The sequence below is a fragment of the Phaethon lepturus genome, unplaced genomic scaffold (assembly GCF_000687285.1).
Source record: "Phaethon lepturus isolate BGI_N335 unplaced genomic scaffold, ASM68728v1 scaffold47899, whole genome shotgun sequence".
NCBI lineage: Eukaryota > Metazoa > Chordata > Aves > Phaethontiformes > Phaethontidae > Phaethon > Phaethon lepturus.
The window spans coordinates 1-20,916 of NW_010562224.1; the positions used below are offsets into that span (position 1 = coordinate 1).

Consider the following 20,916-nt stretch of genomic DNA (forward strand, 5'->3'; position numbering starts at 1 on the left):
TCTATGGGGTGGCCCAGGTGACTTGGAGGGAAGGCGCTTCCTCTGCCCCCTGTCCCCCTCTGGGTCCCCCCCTTGGCACCCAGGCGAGGCACTTGGGTCTCTCCTCTCCTCCCGCCAGGCGAAGCCAAAGCCGCCGCCACCCAGCAAGCCTCTCCCGGCACTGAAGAGCAAAGCACCGTGCCATGGCGAGGGGCCGCCAGGACCGGCCCTCTCTTGCCCCCCGCTGACACCCCCCTCGGTCTCTCAGCGGGGTGTCCCCCCAAAGGTAGCCCTGAAGCCGCCCCTGGCCAGGAGGTGACCAAGGATGCTCCGTCTGCCAGCGCTGCTGAAGAGCTGCTGGCTCTGGCGCGTGGGTGGCACAGCTGGGGAGCCACCACTCACTTCCACCCTTACTTGAATCGCTTGCCAGACCCTCCCTGGGAGGGCACCGGTGTTTACAGATATTTGACTCGTGCCTTAACAGACTTCGTAGCCTCACAGCTGGCCCAGGGAGAGCCGTCAGCTGGGGCTTTGTGATACAAGGAGCGGGGACGATGCCAGCTCCGGTTTTGAGGCCAGCCCCAAGTTGGCCCAGGCTCTCCTGCACCCTGGGATCTGCTGCCTTCCCTCCCGACATCCTGAATGTGTCCTGCTCCTCCTGCCCCTTCCCTGCTGGGGCTGCGTCAAGGAGCTCCTGGCATTGCCTGCCAGGCTCCTCACTGGGGCAGGAAGAGCACTGCACCGCAGGGACCCTGCCCTGGGGACAGTCACACAAGGAGGTCTCACCAGGCTTTGGCAGGTCCAAGCCCGGCTTGGCCTCCCTGCAGGGCTTTTATCTCTGAAATTATCACTCAAGTTACTGTTCTCCTGAAAAGGAAGTTCCTGGGAGCCTTTTTACTGCAACCATTAACTTATGACCCCTATGTTACCATTTTGAGCCATCTGTCATGAAACCAGGTGTCCCCATTTTTGACATAATGTAGGTTGAATGCTTTTATACCAATAAAGACTGAAGGTAGTGGTGTCACAGGGTGTCTCTCAGCAGAAGCGGGCAGCACAGGCAGCAGGGTGGCAGTGAGCTGCCCAGGACCAAGGGTGGATTTGGCATGGGTGGAGCCAGCGGGGAGAAGGGCTTGAGCTGAGCTCCCAAATCCAGTGCCAGAGCCATGGGGGCCAAATGGCAGCGCTTCTTACCAGCCACATGAAGCGACTCGCTGTGACCCCCAGCACACAGCACTGCTGGCCCCCAGCTACCACAACTACCAAAACCAAAGACTGGCCACTGTGACTCCCACCACCAGCTTGGCTCCCATCATTCTGGTCCAAGACAAGCATTCAATGCTTGCAGGCAACATCAGTGCTCAAGGACCAGCCCACAGTTCCCAGCGGCTATGCCTGCTTGGGAAATGCTCCCATACCAACCACATGTGAGCAACGGGGCAGCTCAGGTGAGGGCCCAAGGGGCAGGAGGGCTCAGCTCCCACCACGAACTTCGGAGGATGATAGCAGAAGCGCAGCAGGACTGTAAGTGCTGCTGCTCAGCACCACCCTGTGGTTTTCTTTGAGCCCAGGCTGCTCATGGGCCTCCTAGGGTGCCAGTCCCCGCAGCTGGGGACATGCAACTAGATGCAGTGTTACTGCAGGGTAAGAGGCATGGGTGTCCCCCCTCCATGTGCCTACAGTGGCACCGGCCCCCAGGACACATACAACCACCAAGGAAATGGTAACAAAATAGTTTTATTCTTCTTTATCAAAAGAAGTTAACACTGTGCATGTAAACTTGAACCTGTGTATCGTGTTTCCTTAAAGAAAGTACAGATCCAGTGGCAGGCCCCTTTAGTCACACGAGCGCACAGGCCTTTTGAACGGAGAGAAGAAACAGTTCAAACCCACCTTCCCAGTTGCACCCATGTCCCTGCTCCACAGCTCCCAGCTCAGAGAGAAGCAAAGCCCAGACTGGGGTGTTTAAAGCCATGGCGATACACTCCTCTTGCACACCTACTCAGGCTTCTGAAGCAGTGGCTAGGGAAACGGAGAGGGATGGAGGAGGCTTTTTGCAGAAGGCACCAAACATCACACACACATTGCTGCAGCACTTCAAACCACAGGAGCATCCCCAGGCGTGCCTCAGACCACGCACGTAGGAGGTGGCTGATGCATATACAAACACAGCAGGACAACATACAGCCAGAGTGACAGCCGCTAATGGCAAAGCCATGCATCTGCCTGGACAGTGGCAGGGAGGTCCAGCAAGGCTCAGATCCAAAGGGAAGACGCCCTTCCTGCAGTGGCCTGGAAGGCTTTCCTGCTCCCCGCACTGGGATCTCACTCTGATCACTGCAGGAGAGCTGTGAGCTGCCTGGTTATTGCTTCTAGTGGTTCCCCTCGTGCCCTTACTTCTTGTCATCTCCAGGCTGGCAGAACGTACCCTGTCCACCCAGGGTTTGGGTTTTGATGCCCAGGATTTGATGCCAGCACTGGGTAGTGCCCAACCCCAGTGAGTACTACATGGAGACAAAGTCTACATCTCCTCCAGGAGTGCTTCTGTTCCAAAAAGCCTGTCTTTGTCTCAAAATTCAACCAAAGTGGCTGCTGCAAGCCAGCCACACCAAGGAGGTGGAGGGTCAAAGAGGTGTGACTCTACTGGCTCCTCAAAGCCCTTCCCACAAGAGAAATGGGACCTTGCAAGTCAAACAGTACTTCCAAGAGACATTTCAAACACCACAGCTAGGAAATACGCTGCCATCCCCTCTGCCCTGGTACCATTCCTGTGAGGAAGGTACTGCAGGGTCTCACGGGGATAATGCTGTGCCTGCCCACTCTCCTGCCATGGGTTTCAGCTCTGTCCAGCCTGCTGGCTGAGCTGCCTTCAGCATGACACACAGATGTCCTTCCTGCTCCTCTGCCCACCAGTGTCCTTCGAAGGTTGCTCTTCGCCAGGAGGGCACTGTTTGCCCACCTTCGGCAGGTGAAGACATGAGCACCCCCATGCAAAACCTCAGCTTAGTGCTTCCCAGCCTGGGATCTGGAACGCACATGGCTGTGCCACAACCCTTGTGTGCCAGGTGTCTTAAGAGCAAAAACTGGAGAAACCTCTCCTCCTGGCAACAGCAGTACCCTCCCTCTCATCCTGAGAGCATGAGGAACGACGCTCACCCATGACATCCCTGGAAGCTGGGATTGGTGCTCAGCACCTTCAGCTGGCCTGGGGAAGGGTCCTGGTCCCCAGCTCCTGTCACCGCTGGGTTTGAAGAGGAGCTGGTATCCTGGAGCAGAGCACCAACTGGGCCCTGGGAATTTGCAGACAGATGGAGGAAAGACCACCTGAAACTGCTGCGAAGTCTCACAGTCACGTATTACCCAAGCAGGCCAGCAGCAGCAGCAGGAGAGGCAGGGTCAACGCATCCCTGCTCTGCCCCAGAGATGGAGGAGAAGCAGCCAGGACAGGGGCTGAGACAGTGTAAGGCACTGTATGCTACCAAACTTCCTTGAGGAGAGACACTGCCATCCTCTGAGTCGAGCCACACAGGATAGCAAAGCAGCACTGGAAAGCCTGAAGTCCACACAACTCCTTGGGAGAAATTAGCGAAAGTGAAGTTCAGGCCATTTGTTCTGGGTTGAACGTTTCACCAAGGCAAAAGCTAAGCATGTTCTGACCCTTGTCATGACGCTGCAGCTGGTGCCAGAGACAGAAGATCTCAATGCCAGCACCAACCGGCCCATCCGGTGAACTACACCAGGGATGAGTGCTGCACAGGGCTGCACCCGCGGGGACAGGAAAGCAGGATGAAGGTGCAGATAACACAGGCTGGCAAAGGAGTGGCAGTCTCTGAACATGTAGTGAGTTCAGAGGTAGGAAATGCTGCGGTGCTACCAGCTGGGGAATGGCATTCCAGCTCAAGCTCTTGCCAGTTGCTTCCCCAGCCATCATCTCCTGGGATCGCTGCAGAACACGATGAGAAACTGGTCCTAGAAACAAGCATGTCCTCACAGGCAAAGGGGAGGACAGAATAAAATAGGAAAGCAGATCGCATCAGCAGGCTTCCCCCCAAAGCACATCTCTTTCTGTCACCCTGCAGTAGCACACGGAGAGCAGGGGTTGGATATATTACAACACATACCAGGACAAAAGATCATCCTGCCAGCACCGCTTGTGAGTCAAAAGCCCTGCAACACAGCAAAGCCTGGCCAGTGACGAGAGGACCAGTGACAGACTCCCCGCTGCAGCTGTTCAAGGATGCATGAGGCAGGTCCCACTTTTTCTTGGAACAGTGGATTTTGCAGAGGGGAGCAGTGATGCCTCACCTATTTTGCGGCTGAGGTGTCAAACATCTGAATTGCTGCAGAGCAGGGTCCCTTCACTCTTCTCTTCCCCTTCACTTTGCCAGCAAGGCAGAGCAGTGGAAATTGGGTCCTCTTTCGCTGGTGAAAAGACCTACAGGGAGGCTGAGGTCTGAGCAAAGATTTCCCAGCTCTGTTCCCAACCAGCTGCCCGGAGGTGCTCCATGCTCTCTGAAATCTGGTTTAGGGTGCAAGGTGAGACCCAGCCACCCAGCTGAAATGTACTACAGTCAGTCACAGGCAGCCAGTGTGAGGCTCTTGCTTGGAGAGGGGGTTACAGAAGCCCATTAGAGATTGCTTGCTCCGAGTTGTTATCTAGTGTCACTGCCCACAGGAAAGAAGAAGATTATGGCTATGCAGATCCTATTCAAATAACCTATTCCGCACCAAACCACTCCTCGTCAGGCCTCGCCCTGAGCAGGAACATGCAGCCTCCACTGGCCAAGGAGAGCCCACTCCAGAGTCCTTGAGGAGAGCTGATAGCACCAGTAGAAACCTGCTGCAGAGTCCACAAGGCAAAGCTTCATCGGCAGGTCGAAGGAAACCTCTTCGCTTGGCCTCAGCGAGGAGCACTGGGGAATGACCAGTGTGCAGCAACATAGCACTCAAAGCCACATCTCCTACTTCCAGAGTAATGCTTGCTAAATAATTGCACCTACTGCAGAAGGCTTTCCTGGTGTGTCTTTTAATATTCCAGTATAGGTATGTTAGTACAGGATTATCCCTCATTTGGAAGCACCAATTTAATAGGGGAAGAAACAGAAGAGGCAGAGCACTTGCAATGTGTTGCTAGAAGAAAATCAACCCAACTGCCACCTATACACAAGATGTCCATGCATGCGCTGCATCCGCCCCACCAGCACAGGGCAACATCCCCATTCACAGCTGGGCTAGCTGTTGAGCTATACCGGGTATCTCTCTACCTCTGTCAGCCAGTGCTTTCCTTTGCTCTGAGGTGGCTTTCTCCAGAGGTCTCTGGGGCCTCCTGTGATGGAAGGCTGGTTTCTTGGGCAGTCCTCAGATTGGCTTGCTGGAAAGCACAGGAATCCAGAAACACGTTGGGGATGCGGTCACCAAAATACAGCTTGCTGTTTGCAGCTATCGCTTGGTATTTCATTAGTTCCAGATACTCAGGGGTAAGCTTCAGCTACAAAAAGAGAAACCAGAGACCATAACAGACAGACTTCTGGGCCCTGCATCATTAGATTTCATCTCAGGCAGCTGCTTCCTGGGATGTGTGCTGTTAAATCAAATGTTTTTCCAGTGCTGCCCACCTGAACCTAATCTGTACAGAGGAAAAGTCCTCTTCTGACCAGCTTTCAAGTGCTCACCTTGTTGGAATCAGCCAGCTTCCGAGCAGTGTAGTATTCTGCATCAGCTTTTGCTTTCTCTCTTGCTAGGAACGCAGCATCTAACACAGCAACAGAGGTCAGACAGGAAAAGGAACGTTAGCAAGTGAACAGCCACATCACACATCACACACAAAAAAGCACCTGAGCCTTTGTCCCATGGGGACTAGCTGACCCAGGTGTGCTCATGACACAGGCCGGCTCGCTGTGTACCTGCACTGCTGACTTCTTGGAGATGTACCTGCAAAGGGGAGGAATGACCCCGGTATACTGCACCCTTTATTATTTTTGCAGAATGGTGATGCCTATCAGCCCAGTTCTGAGGTTCCACTACCTGCCACCACCCTTAGCTGGAAGACAACCCCAGCAGCATGCTAGCACCATGGTTACCTTCAATCTCAGAAATTCGCTTCTCTGTTTCCTTCTCCATAATCTTCTGTTGATAGTGAATCCTGGCCACCTGAGCAGCTTTCTCTGCCTCTGCAATCACAATAGGCTCAGCTCAGGCGTTCACTTCTCAGGGCTTGAGCACCAGCACCCTGACGACAGCACGTGGTTGAAGAATCTGCCATGCAAGTAGTTTGCTCTCTGCTGCCTCCCTTTCTGCTCAGATCCTACAGTGCCAGTTTGTACTCAAGCAATACAGTGACAGAGAGAAAACACAGTGCTGATGTTTCTAGAGTTGCACTGGCTGAGAGCCCTTTTACAAGTGCGAGTCCCCCAGTCACAGAGACATTTAGCAGAGCTGTTGCCTCTTGGCCTGCTGTAGTAGGAGCCCTGCTGTAGGAGAGAGATGTTTGCTGCTCTACTACTATGGGGTGGGAGGAGGGACATAGATACAGCAGCACAAACACTCGTATTTTCTAAACGACTGTTGGTGCAGCCTGGCCGTGCCTCCCTCAGGGAGCTGTCAGTGACACAAAACAACATCCTACCCCAGCTTACTGGGGGATGTAGGAATGGAAATTCAATCTGGCCCCTGTCTGCTGGTACTCCCAGCTGGTGACATACCAATGAGTGCTTTCTTCCGGTCTGTCTCTGCCTCCTTCTCTACTACTTTCTGCTTCTGAGCTGCGATCAGCAGCTTGGTCTTCTCAGCCTCCCTGCAGAGTGAAAAATGATATCACAGGGAAATGGAACTGGGAAGCAGCTCTGCAAACCAGGGCATGAAAGGTGAGTGGTACAAGAAGCTGACCAGTTGCCAGCATCATGGCCTCACAGCCACGAGGACTAGCTCTGTCTTCAGCTGTATGAGCACATGCGTAGCCAGCATGTCAAAGGAATAGATTATTCCGCTTCTCTGTTTGGCTCTGGTGAGGCCACATCTGGACGCTACATACAGTTTGAGGCCCTCAGAACAAGAAGCAAGTCCAGTGCAGGGCTACTGCAGATGTGGGGTGGAGAGTGTACAAGGAGAGGCTGGGGAGCTGGGCGTGCTCAGCTTGACCCAATGGCATCTCCCCCTGCCCAAAGGGGTCCCAGAGGTGCTGGGGCTGGGCTCTGCTCAGAGGGTCACAGTGAGAGCCCCAGAGGCTCCAGCACAGCTGCAGCACAGGAAACCGCAGCCGGCCCCAAGGAAATAGCCCATCCCCCTGCGAGCAGGGCAACCCTAGGACAGGGCCGCACATGGCGGGAGATCCCCATCCCCGGGGGTGCCCCGACGCACCCAGACACAGCCCCCAGCGACCTCCAGCAGCTGTGGACCTGGCTCTGCTTTGGGAAAGGGCTTGGGCAGGAGATCTCCACAGGAATGTGTCAAACTGAAATCTGTCTACAGTTCTGTGAGTTTGCTGGAGGGGAGCTTATGGGTGAGACATCAAGACCCTTAAGCCTCTTAATTCAGTTTACAGGTCTTCTACAGGTTTTCTATAGCACATCAGTGTCCCCCCTAAAAAGGCATAGAAACACAGCCTTGATATGGACTCTGTGCATGCTAAAAACCGTCTTTGTGAAGGGTTGAAAGGCTTCAAGGTGAAAGAGCTACGGAAATGAAGAAACAAAATGCACAAGTGCACCTATCCAAGCACATAGTGACTAGAACTCATCTCTCACCTGAGCACCAGGTAAGAGATTCCTAATAGCATTATGCCTGTGCTGGACCCTCAAAATCCATTCATACAATTTTATGGACAGCTACTCACATTAGCTCAAAATTTCTTCGGATGGCTTCTGGGATTTTGGGTTTTGTAACACGCACAGCCTATGAAAAAAGAAAGTGAGAACATTTGAAATTAAGTGTTTGGATGTGAGCTGCATAACTAAGAAATGCATTTGCAAAACCTCTGCTCTGAAAACCTCCACATTGATCCAAGGCCACACATAATGGTTCCCAATCCTCTTGTACACCACAGCGGAGCACAGCCACTCTCACAGAGGTGCCTTACATTTGTATTTCCTGTCTTTGCACCTTTTATGGCATCTATGTGATCAAGTAAGGCCCATGGAATGGACTGCTAAAGAGGTCCACCACCTTTATTAGAAGAAGCTTAGTTCTCCACCCCAAAGACTTAAAACATCACCAGACAACATTTCCCAAAGCACGGCTCAAGAAAAGGGCTCACAAACCCAATGAAGCTAAATTGCAGGAGCGAGACTTGCAGAACAGATGCAGGGCTACAAGCTCAGGAATGGGTTTTCCAGGAGACACGCTTGTAAAAGCGACAACACAATGAGAGACACAGCAGTGAAGACAGGAGAGAGCAGCAGGACACAGGTGGCAGCTGTTGTTTGCAACTGCGGATGATCGAGAGTGATGTGCATGCCGATGCTGACACCACAACTCAGGTACATGCCAGAGACCACCGCTAAACTGCTCTGTGGAGGAGTCTCTCTGAAATATGAGGGAAACACCTCCAGAGGCAGGACCAGAAGCTACTGCTGCTCAGCTGGCATGTTGTGTGGCTCATTAGTGACCTTTGGAAGATGCGGATTGACAGTCCATGGCTGTACAGTTTGACAACCCTCCTGCTCCATCTCCACTGTAGATCTAGTGCTCAACCTGCTGCTTCTCTCTGGGGTCAGCAAGTCTGCAAAGAACCAAGGGCTTCCACAGAGGGGAATGGAATATGGACATGTCCAAGGAAGTCTTTGTATGCAGTGCAAATAGGGAACCACTTCCATGTGACCGGCACCCTGGCCCTGGCAAACACACCCTGCCTGGGGAGGAGCCAGCCTGTCACCAAAGCAGGACACTTGGGAATCACAGAATGGTTTGGGTTGGAAGGGACCTTCCAAGATCATCCAGTTCAAGCCCCTCCTGCCATGGGCAGGGACATCTTCCACTACATCAGGTTGCTCAGAGCCCCATCCAACCTGACCTTGAACACTTCCAGTGATGGGGCATTCACAACTTCTCTAGGCAAGCTGTTCCACTGTCTCACCATTCTTACTGTAAAAGATTTCTTCCTTATATCCAGTCTAAACCCACTCTCAGTTTAAAATCATTATCCCTTGTAATGTACTACAGGCCTTGGTAAAAAGCCCTCTTTATACATCGAAAAGCTGCAATAAGGTCTCCCCGGAACCTCCTCTTCTCCAGGCTTAACAACCCCAACTCTGCTGTTTCTCTGAACAAGCAAACAGATTTGTGGGACATCAGATCAGAATAGCCTTCAGTGAAAGGATTTTTCTAAGCTACCAAGTCCCTAGAAAGTTACCGCATGTAGAAAGCCCACCTCATCAGCCACTGCAGGGTACACAGAAGGATATTCTTTCTACCTCCATAATACCCCCTGCACCAAAACAAAGATTGGTTTCCGGAAGCATGGCTTTTTCAACATGGGCAAAACTTCCTCTGTAATCAGGAAAGCCGCCAGGTCTTTGAAAACCTCCACTAGCTGCTTCTTTGTCAAGCCAATGGCTCAATCTATTTAATGATGAAATCTACACTACTGTGCACTGTCAATATTGTTAGTAATCAAATGTTAAGGCATTGGGAGATAGCGTATGCTGAAGATCAGATTTAGCTCTGTATTTAACATCTCCCAGCAGAGCTGTGAGCTTTGGTTACGCACTTCCATCCCCGAGATCAAACAGGCCCTTTACATTATGACGATAATTTTGATTGATGATGAACTTTTGCAGGAAATCTCTCTGCAACATACAGTGCAAGTTAACTTGGATATTTGGAAGAATGGTGCCATCTCAACTTCTCTGTGATAAGACACTGTCTGTGGTTCATCCTCATCAAAACAGAGTAAGCCTATGCACAAATGAGCTGCAAAGCAGAACAGCATTTATCATAGTATTTCACATGCTGTCAACGGGAGACTCTCCCTCCCTGCACACAGCCAGCCTAGCTAAATGTGACAGCAAATGTGAACAGCAAAACAGATTTGGTCTCACTCTTCCCTACAGTAGAAATCTCCAGTGATTTCCATCTTAGCCCTTGTGAGCCTAAGGTATATTTTTCCCAGTTGGTTGCCCTGAAATTCAACATGCCACAAAGCCAGTATGTCCCACAGCCCAGCTAAGATTAAAAATAATTTTCTAACAGAAAGGGTTTCTAACAGTAGGCAGAAAATCACTTAAGATATAACATCTTTCCCTTCCTCTGGTGCAAGCGCAGAAAAGATGAAGATCTCTTTTCTTTTGCAATTACCTGTAGGAACTGCGCTGGCACACTGGAGCACGCAGCTCTGCAGGGGTGCCAAAGGTAAAGAAAAAAAATTTTCTTGCTCTTTGCAAATTAAATCCAATATCTATAGGTCTTGCAGGCCTTCCCCTAACATAAAATGAGCATTTTGAAGTGGTCATTGTTGTATGGACAGTCTTCAACTGACAAACCTCAACTCAAGCTCAACTATTTCACGTTACGTGGAAAACCAAAGCAGGAAACCTCACCAGTCTAGTGAAAGGTAAGCAAATTAGAGATGGAAAAAAGAATAATCTTTGTTAGGGAATGAACCTACCTGGATAGTGAGACCTGGTGCCATGACATTGAGATCTTTCTGCAGGGCCAACTTCAGATTCTCATCTATCTGATCTGTGTTTGGAGGACAAGAGAGAGACCACTTAGCTTACCATCAGTTCTCCTAAAGCTTGTGTGGCAGAGTCTCATCTGGCCTTGAAGAGCAGGTATCTCTATGGTGCAAGACAAGGATGCTTTCTGAGGTCACTCAGTACATTGTTTCCCTTCCTATACCCCCTGGAAAATGTTCCCAAGAGGTGCACCATACACTAGTGTCTCTAGAAAGGTTCAGCTATTGATGAACTGCTGGTATCTGAGCTGAGGGCAAATGGCTTTCAGCATCTCAGCAAGAAAAAGCACCCAGAGCCTGCAGTAGAAGTCTAGCTATTCCTAGCCTGAGCCACACCAACTCTGCTGCCTAAGGCTCTAGGGACCTGCAGGATCCAGTACTTGCTACTGAAAAAAATGCATTTTGTCACTTCCAAGCTCCAGGACAATCTTTTCACAGAAATGGCCAGTTATGAAGGGATTAAGCTATACTATCAGGAAACTCTCCCCTCACTACGAGTATTTGGCAAGTCCGAGTACAGCATTCAAAGATTGACAGTTTCTTAATATTAAAACTCTGACAACCTTCCATAAATCCATTTTCCCCTGCTCTTCCATTCAAGCAGGAACGTGATGCTGTTATGCCTTTGGGGGCACAGGTAGGTACCAAGAAACAGAACGTTAAATTGCTATTTCCTAAACCACTGCTACCCCCTTGCGAAAATACTGGAGCATTGCAATGAACTGAGATCATGTCCGTTCCGGCTCTCACTTGCTAAAAACAGCCAGAAGGAAGCTTTTAAAGTAAAAAAAGTAAATTTGGCAACAGAACAGGGGCCTAAAAGTAGAACAAGACACAAGCATCGTTATTAGTGAAGGCAATGGGCATATGACTGCATGCACAAGTGGCTACCTTGTGTGTCCAGAATTCAGTCCTAAGTGGAAAAGGACTGAAATCAGATTCTCACGTGCAGATGTGGACAGACAAAGAAATCCGAATCATTAAAGAGTAAAGTTATATGGGAAGTGACATACGGATATATAAGGAGCTGGATTCTAGATTTGCAACTCCAGCACAGAGACTGTTTGCTCACAGGAGCCTGCTGTAACAGTAGAACAGGGAGATTACACAGCCCTTGGTGGGTGCATCCAGCTGCCATCCACTTACCAAACAGCTCAATGTATACTTCCTGGAGAGTATGGGCACTGCAGAACTGATTCAGCTCATGGTGAATTTTATTGAAGATCAAGGTCTTATCGTAGTCTGCAGTGTAGTTTCTCACAATATCATACACTGAGGAGGTAAGGGAATTATCACAGGTCACCACGGATATGTACTGCTTTCTGCAATGCCACAACCACAAAACAACATATCAGGGTATTAGGAAAGTAGTGCAGCACTGGGACAGGTGAGTGGGGGATCTCCCTCCTTGGGAGTTTTCAGGACTTGGCTGGACAAAGCCACAGCTGCCCCACCCAGCTGTTAGTCAGAAGCCTGCTGTGAGTGGGAGGGAGGTCAGAGGAGAAACCTGCAGAGGTCCCATCCAACAGTGCTGCTGGGATTACATGACTTCAAAGAGCTGAGTAATTACAGCAAGATACACTGCATAGTCCTGTTTTATGATCTGCATAAACAAATGGAACAGTAAAGCCTGTCCAGGACCTGCATGCATAGGAACAGATACTACTATAAAGCGAGAACAAGTATCATTCCCACAATTATAACATGAATTTACCCTTCAACACCCCAGTAATGCCAGCATTTTGCATTAAGCTATGCTCCTGAAAAAAAAAAAAAAAAACAAAAAACCCGTGTGTCTTTGATTTGGCAGCTGGTGAAATAAGAAGGTAAGAGGCTCTATGCAGGCTTTGCCTTTGTAATTTTCGCAGGAGCTGAGGTGGCAAGCACCTGAGGGCTTCATCCCATGTATTTAGTTTCACAGGTGGTCTCCCCTTCAGCAGCAAGAAATAGGACTGCTTGAGCACCCATCACATTTCTAAATGTACAGGGGAGAAGCAATCCTAGAATTTATCTTCATCTTTGCAAATCTGTGGCTCTTTGTAAAGCTTGCAGACACATCCATGAAACTAAGTGCTATGGTACTGGGAACCAGAAGGATAACATGACAGAGAAAATTGAAGTCTTGCAAACCAAGATACAGCGGCTACAGGATGAGCGAAGACAGTCACAGCACTGCTTGCTGAACGAGGATGGGAAATACCTGCATACGGTGCCAATTTATTCACAACTTCTATTCGGTCAATGTAGATCATAACACCGCCACTGTCAGTGAAAAACAGAATTCATTAATTAGTACTGCAACTGTTAACGGTGGTCCATATTTAAAGCAAAGTCGTCTTTTTCCCGCCTTTACTAAATTCTATTAAACTTACCCAGAACAATTCCGACTTCTTCAGCATTTTGCAATTAGATGGCAGCAAACCCCAGCTTTGTACAGACTGGTCCCTCTCTCTGCATAAATCAAAGCGTGCTCCAGCAAGTCTGCAAAGCACTTTTGCTTCACTTTTTTATCTACTGCTTATCCAGCAACAGGAAAAGGCTTTTGAACAGGAATGTAGCTGCAACTATCAGAAAGGGGGAGTCCAACACAATGAAGGGAAGGCGATAAGGACAGCAGATGACACCTGCGAGCAGCAGAGCAGACGCAAACTGCAGACACACTGCAGCTCTTCTAGGCCACAAATACATTTTAAATAGAAAAGTCCTTTGTTTAAGTTCATGCATTTACTAACTCCAGCAGGAACGTGACAAGGCTCCTGTTAGAAAGGAAGAAACAAAGCACGTAGCAGACTTTACTTCACGTTCCCTGCATCAATGTCATGTTGCAAACAGCTCTCCAGTAACACTGCAACTGTGCACACGTGCCCAGGTATGTGCACTGTCAAGAAGCTCCAGACACCTCATCGGAAGAAGCCTGTAGGCAGTCCTCTTCCCAAGGGACCATGTGCTGCCAGACCGGTAGCGAAAAGAGGGAATCAGAGAGAAGTCTTGATCCCAGCCTCCACTCTTACTGATGTGGCTTTCAGCAGGTCATACCCATCCCTGGGAACCTGTGGCACCAGGGAAAAGCACTAACTCTACAGTGAAGAAAAAAACCTTGATTTTCAACAGCTCACAAGTCTCTCAAGAGTGTATTTTTAAAGTGCTCTTGCAATTTTGTCCTCGGGGCAAAGGCAAATCACAAACAAGAAGCTTTAGCAGAAACCGTTTAGAGACAGCTGATCCCCAGAAGACGACCTCACGCGTTCCCAAACTTAGTCTCTGTGGTGTTTTAACTCAACAGACAAACTCTGTTTCTCATTTTGCAGATCTTAATCTCTGGCAGTTGAAAGCTAAGTCTGCAGAAAAATCATCTGAACCTGCCCATATCTGTGCTCTTAGAAAAGATCTCCCGGGCACAGCTTGTGTTTGGTCTGCAAACCTGGCTGCTTCATGGCAAGCTACGAGCTAAACAACACTGGTGATGACTGAACGTGTCCTGCTAGGAGGGACAAGCCAACAGAAAAGATATTTGTGGCTAAAGAGAGACATATTTCCCAGTGAGATACTACTGTTAAGAGTATTAATCTCTTTTTCACTCAAAATTTCTCTTTAGGCCATGGTCATTCTTACTGTCTCTCTCTTAAGAGCTGTTACTATTATTTTTAAATAAGATAGGCTTATGGATCCTTTATAGGTATGTCAGGCTGCACAAGCAGTTATAACGGAATTATATGTGTTTTTCTCCATCTCATCTGTTCTGCACTTTGTCCCACCACATCCAATAAAATGACTATTTATCATTGCAAGTGACATCCAACAGCATTCCTCATAATCTTCTGAATCTGCTTTCATCCTCCTGATTTGTTCCAATCACCTTATATCTCCATCAGGACAGGGAAACGCAGCTACCACCTTAGGGTATCTTCTAGATATCTTGGAGAGGAACCAAAGCAGAATGCATGGGCTTCTTCCAGCAGAATCTCCTCCACTGCACATCCTTATGTTGAGGTCCTTTTGGCATTTCAATTTTATGGGGATGTTAGAAGGAAAAAGAGAGCACCTGAGACAATCTACCTTCTACCAGAACTCATTCACAGCCCCTCATCACCTCATGTGCAAGAAACGCTGGCACCTCAGACCAGAGAGAACTGCCTGCTGCCCGTCTGACTCAACGAACACTACCCACAGCAACCCTGCCAAGGATCTCAACATGCGTGGGTCAACAGGGGGATAAGTGAATTACATCAGTCCTGTTGGTCAGGCAATGGTTTCAAGGAAACACATGCCACTCAGAGCCCAAATACACTCGCCACCTATTTCCCCACTGAGGGCTTAAGGTTAAACCAAGCCTACAAAGGACTAGGACTGTGTTTTCCTTCCATACAGCCATCCAACCAGCTGCGGGAGCCATCGTCATTTCATCTTGTGCAGTGGGGATACCCTCTGGCCCTTGCTGCTGTAAACCCAGGAGCCAAACTGAACTGTAACTCTCTGATCTTAAAGTGAGCATCTCAGACAAGACATTCTCCTAAACACCCTGGTCCAGAAAATGTAAACTCCTGAGGTGCCCAAGGTACTGTCCTGGGCAGTTTCGAGACAGTTGTTCTGGCAGAGCATCATGCACTGATTTGGGGTAATTCACACACGTTGTTGACCTGGAAGTGATTCTCTCATCATCCACAGCTCCTTTACTCGCCCTTTGACACTTACGGCTTACATGCAGTGCTCTTTCATTTCAGTGAGCCACTACCAGTCTCAAAACATCCGCATTTGCCAAAGCCTGCTTCTTGCCAGATGTAAGGCAGGGTGACTCCCATGGGGAGATTTCCAGTGCATGCAACTCTCCACTGCAGTTTCCACAGCCTTTCTAACACTGGCATTCGCAGCCTCTGCAAGGGCTACTCGTAGCACCCAAAGTCCTGACTGAAGAGCTGCTCATGAGGCTGGTCAGGCAGAGCAGCACTGAGTTAAGCAGGCTCTTTGGCTGGGGCGAGAGGAACAAGAAGAAATCCATAGGAAGTCTGAAAGCAGGATCAACGTGTAGACTATGTGCACCTGCGAGAAGCAATAGTGCCTAACTTTACAGGACAAGGTGAAAGTGTACAGGGGACTAACATACACTAGCAGGCATATCAGCAGACCTTAGAAAGCCTCATACATTTCAGGATTTTAGCTTATGTCAGGCCAGGAGAAGACAAGGACAAAACTGAAGGACGTTGCCATAAAAAAGGGGCCGTAAAAAAGGGCGAAGGTTTAATGCTTATTGCTAGGGATGACCACAAACCAGACCAGACCAGGTTAGGCACTCAAAGCATGTAAAAATTGGGCTTAAGGGTCAGATCTGGTCTGTCTAGAGATACATGGCTTAATGCAACACATCTGCTTGCAATATTCATGACACATTTTTCCATGTGACTGGCTACCAAACAGGGATGTGTCCCAGAACAGCATTCCTCCAGTGTTCCATCTGCGTTTCTACCAATGATCTACAGCAGAAGCACAAGACGACTCTCGCACCTTTGCAAAAAAACATCTAATGCTTGAGTAATATTACTGCTTAGCATCCTCGCTATTTACTGTTTCTTGGCATTGCAAAAACCCGTACAGTATTTAGAATGATTCTTTCCAGTTAAGTCTGTAAGAAAGATACTACTTACCCAATTCTTTTGGGCAATATTTGCATGACATAATTTTCAACCCATTTATTGTATTCCAGAATTAATATACTTGTATTTTAATTCTTGATTAATTCTTCCAGTCAGTCCTTTAGAATACTTTGCTCTTCTAAAACTAGTTTATTGACCTGATTTTCCATCAGTTTTTGGAGATCAGCAGACCTGCCCTGAGGAAACTGCTGAACTTTCCAAGGAACTGTGCACACATTTTTCTTGTTGGGTAAAGCCAGAAATCTCAGACACCAGAGCCAGTTCACAGCTTGGAGCAGGTATATATTCTACCTGCTGTAATGAAATGGTTTTTGTCTCTGGAGCAACAGCTGTTTTATGAAAAAAAGGTATCTGGTGCCAAAGTATTTGAAAATCTGTATTTAATGTATTCACTTAATGCTGTCAAGTATAAATGGGACAGGTAAGGCAGAAATTGGGGATGGGACACCCACACAGCCATTCAGAAGCTTCCTAATGTAGATGAGGATACAGGGAACGGGAATATGAATGTGGTGGGAGAGAAACCCAGCCTTTAAAATCTGATGGTTTAATATACAATTACAGAAATTTAAACTGTTTAGGATCTATTCTTGTAACGAACTTTGAAATGGGATAGTGAAATTTCAGATTTGATGCATTTTTTATTTATAAGCTAATGTTTTATTATTGAAATGTGGATTCAAAGCTTTGGCATGGAGCAGCTGCAGACTTTGATTCCAAATGCAGCAAATTTAAAGGCTCCTGCAGTAACACCTTAAAAATGGCCAGGGCTACTGGGACCTTTGGTCTAAAGTGTAGTCAATTATTAACTAAGAACTGCTTCACCAGCTGTTTGGTGTTTTAAAGCTTGTTTATTACCTGTAACTTCACAGCCACCTGTATTGCACAACTGAATCCTGCAATGCTGAAATGTAACAGGAACTTAGTGAACTAACTATACAGAATTAAACAGAATATTTAGCTCCTAAATCACAGAATGATCAAGGCTGCAGGGACCTCTGGAGGTCATCGTGTTCAACCTCCCTGCTCAAGCAGGGTCAAACCAGCAGTTTAATTTTGACTGTGTTAGCATGTATAACGTGGTTAAGCTTCAGCAGAAAGCTTTGCTTCGTCTGTTGAGAAGGCTTGCAGGACAGCAGGACAGCATCCCCGGCCCAGAGAGGTGATGCTCTTTTACAACATCCAGCAGGTGAAATATTAATCCTATTTATGCTACTTATAAGCTAGAAGTTGCCATTAAACACATTGCTAATGATGGCTTATTTTTAACTGTGCCATTTAAAAGATATGGATATAGAACATAATGAGTCTTACTCCTTCTTGCAATCACTTTTTGCTTGACCTAAAGACTCTTCACCTGACCACAAAGCCCTGGCTACAGCACTGAACATTAGCATTATTTACAGACACTCCTGAAAAAAGTTTGAGATCTAAAAGTAAAACCAGCTGGGGCCCCTGAGAACTTTATGTTAATATTTAAGCCCAAGGGATGTCTGATGAGTTGCTATAGGAATAATTCCAAGAACTGATTTCAATAAGGGTTAAACAAGATCAAAATTAACTCTGCCTCATTAACGCTGCCACTAACATTCAACTTTTAATTTCAGCGTGGCTGTTATGTGTCATCATTCCAGTCATACTTTTTTTTTTTTTTTTAAAACAGAAATATTGTTGAGTACCCTAAAGCTAAAAGACAAGGAAAATCACCAGTTCCGTTTTTATCCTGAAGAAACAGATTCGGTCATCACTTTAACTTGCGAGTGAATGAACACAACAGGATCTGCAGCCCAGCTCAACTAGCCCTTTCCTTCTGTTACTGCTCTGCTTGGTAAAACTATACAGATATATGCTGACAAAAGGATCAGCTTAATTGTGCTAATTAAGCTGGCAGGTGCCACCCATGCATAAGATTCTTCTTTATTCCTTCTCACTCTCTCTTTATGTCAGGTGAAATGTCAATTCCAAAAATGCCCAAACAATTCTGAAACTCATTTTCTTGAGCTGTTTTTGAAATGAACCATCAGGAGGATTCCCATTCACCATTCAGTTTTGCCCACTGCTCGGGCGAACACTTGTATTAGCCATAAGATTCAGACTAGAAATACCGCAAAGCACAGAGCAGACCAAAGCACAAGCAACAGACTATCGGAGTAACCAAGGGAAAAATCCAAGAAAAATCAAGAGACTATCACTATAAATGCAAATATCCTCTGAACATCAGTTTCAGGAAAAGTAAGAGCATTCCCTCCCATACCTCCAGCTCTATTATTTCCAAGTGTTATGTATACGTGTGTTTGGGACTAATTTTAGAGTATGTGCCTTTACTTTTCAGCCTCTGTGTCACAGCACTGTAAATGACTAGCTGCAAACTACATGATAGAGTGCATCTGCTAATCACCAGAAGAAATACAAAGGAAAAACCTACCTTGTCCCACAAGGCACATTTTTCACTTCATCAGTCTGCAATGTGGTCTGAAATAAAAAAAGACAACCAGGACTCACAAAACCTCTCCATTCTCCACGAAGATCCTGCTGTGCCCAAACTCTCACAACCATTACACAGGAACACGGAGCCAAAAATGTGTCCTCTGCCTCCTTCCTGATTTTTGCAGGTGTGGGTAGAAGACAGACTTCTTTTCAGCTTGCTTTTTGGGAGGCAGAAATGCAGCTGTGCTCATTTCCTTGCTTTCAGATCCTGCAGCACTAAGGCCTGCAGTTCTCCTGGGAAACAATTAGGGCCAAACACAGACTGTCCTCCCAGAGCAAGACATCTCCTGTCCCAAGCAACACGCACACGTACACATGTCGTCAAGATTCCACCTAAAGGACAAGTCCCAGAGCACAGCTGGGTCTGGCACCTAAGGCAGAAGAAACCAAGGGCTTCTTAGGAGCTGCTACTCTACTGCATAACTGAGCCCCTCTGCAAACACCAGTTGCCCAAGTCACTCCCATGCAGCAACATCCCTATCGACATCCACTCCCACTCACCCTCTACCAAGATGAGAAGGTACTAACCTGCACGGATTTGAACGTGGTAACGAACGGGAGCATGATGTGGTAGCCTGGTCCACTCGGACTAGTTAACAATGCACCACCCCTACACAGAGAAAGGACAATGGGGAAAAGGCTCAAGCAACTGGAAAACAGTAAGTGCTGGCTTTAAGAGCGAGTCAGTACATTCAAACTGCCCGGAGTCACAGCTGTGGTAGTGCAAATTACGTTACTGGCCTGTGCCAAATTTGCCACCAATTCTCCTACAAAACTACTGCAACTCAACTATCATTTACCTCGGTCCTGTGAGCAATTAGCTTTTAGAAAAGGCAGATATTGCTAAATTCTTCCAACATTACAACAAAGCAGAGAGCTTCAAGAACACAGATTTTCCTCTTTAAATAGTTCACTGGTAACCATGGAAAAATCCAGCAGTTGATGTGATACCACCAGTTTGGATTTCCACACGGTATTTGGCACAGTCCCTTACCCAATGCACAAAGAAAACCCGCAGTCTCTTGCGGGGACTGACAGGTAGTTAAAAGACAGGAGACAGAGGAGAGCTCCAAGCGATTGATCCTGATAGTACAGCAAGGTCTCCTGCAGCATCCTGCAAGGGCGTGTGCTGTTCAACACACTCCTAATTAAAGGAAAGAGCAGTTCAGAGAAAACTGGCCCACGGTGGCAAATGCAAAAGGTAGAAAAGACACGACAGAAATATAGCAGAAATGGCAAAAAATACAGGAAGGCTGGTGCTGAATTTCTCTGTTCCTTTACTCAAATTGGAAGTAAAATCTCGTCAGGAGGCAGCACGAAGTCACTATGAGCACTCACTATTGTGGACTGGTAGTGAGTTGCTTGCAGATGCTACTCAGTGTGGCTATGAGCCCCAGGTGAAACTCGGCACAGAGTCAGGAAGAAGACCCATTTCAAAGTAACAAAGCATGGCTGGATGATAGTCTTGGGACAGAGGTGACAGCTCTTGTTGTAAAAAGATCAACAGACATGAAAAGACTGGACCGACCAAGCTTTGGTCCTCTAAGCTTTGAAATCCACATTGTGACCCAGAAAAGGGGAGGAAGAAGTAGCTGAGGATTCAGAAAGATCTGCACACAGCCAGGCTACCCCGGCCCACGTCGCTTCTGGTGCGAGAGCAGAAACAACACGGCCTGCCCACCTCGGGGTAAAGTCTGGAGGGAAACGCAGGAGACAGCAATCCCCTCCTGCGGTGGTCTGGGGCAGGGGCAAACCCCAGCCGAGAAAGGGAGCTTAGGGAAGGCTGCAGAAGCGGTGCGGCGCTGGCAGGGCACGGTACCTGTAATACACAGCCAGGTGCCCCTCCTCAACCCTGTGGATGGAGGAGTATAGGAGGAAGACGAGGAGTCCCGTGGCAGCTGCAACTGCGGCTCCAGCCTGGGCCATGGCCATCCTCGCATCACCTGCGGGACAGAGACCGTTACCGCCCGGGCGATGGGCGCCGCTTTCCGCGGTCTGCAGGAAGACCCCCGCTCTCTCTGCCGGTCCCTCTGCCCCTTTTGCAGCAACAAAACCTTCCCAGCTCTTGGACCAAAACGCCAGGAAAGATCCTCAAAGAGCCCGGCGGGCCCCGCTCTCCGGCGGAGCGCTGTC

The 20,916-nt window shown here is 48.2% G+C and overlaps 1 protein-coding gene across 1 annotated transcript; it reads right to left on the reverse strand.

Moving 5' to 3' along the window:
* Positions 1-4,986: 4,986 nt before the first annotated feature.
* Positions 4,987-20,715, reverse strand: LOC104616370 (erlin-1-like). The gene is given in 12 exon segments (XM_010294200.1): positions 4,987-5,322; positions 5,324-5,467; positions 5,652-5,731; positions 6,060-6,149; positions 6,681-6,772; positions 7,811-7,869; positions 10,580-10,653; positions 11,795-11,920; positions 12,849-12,910; positions 18,722-18,768; positions 19,312-19,393; positions 20,603-20,715. Coding segments are annotated over 12 exon segments (1,092 nt in total). The 3' UTR covers positions 4,987-5,199.
* Between the last annotated feature and the right edge of the window lie 201 nt (positions 20,716-20,916).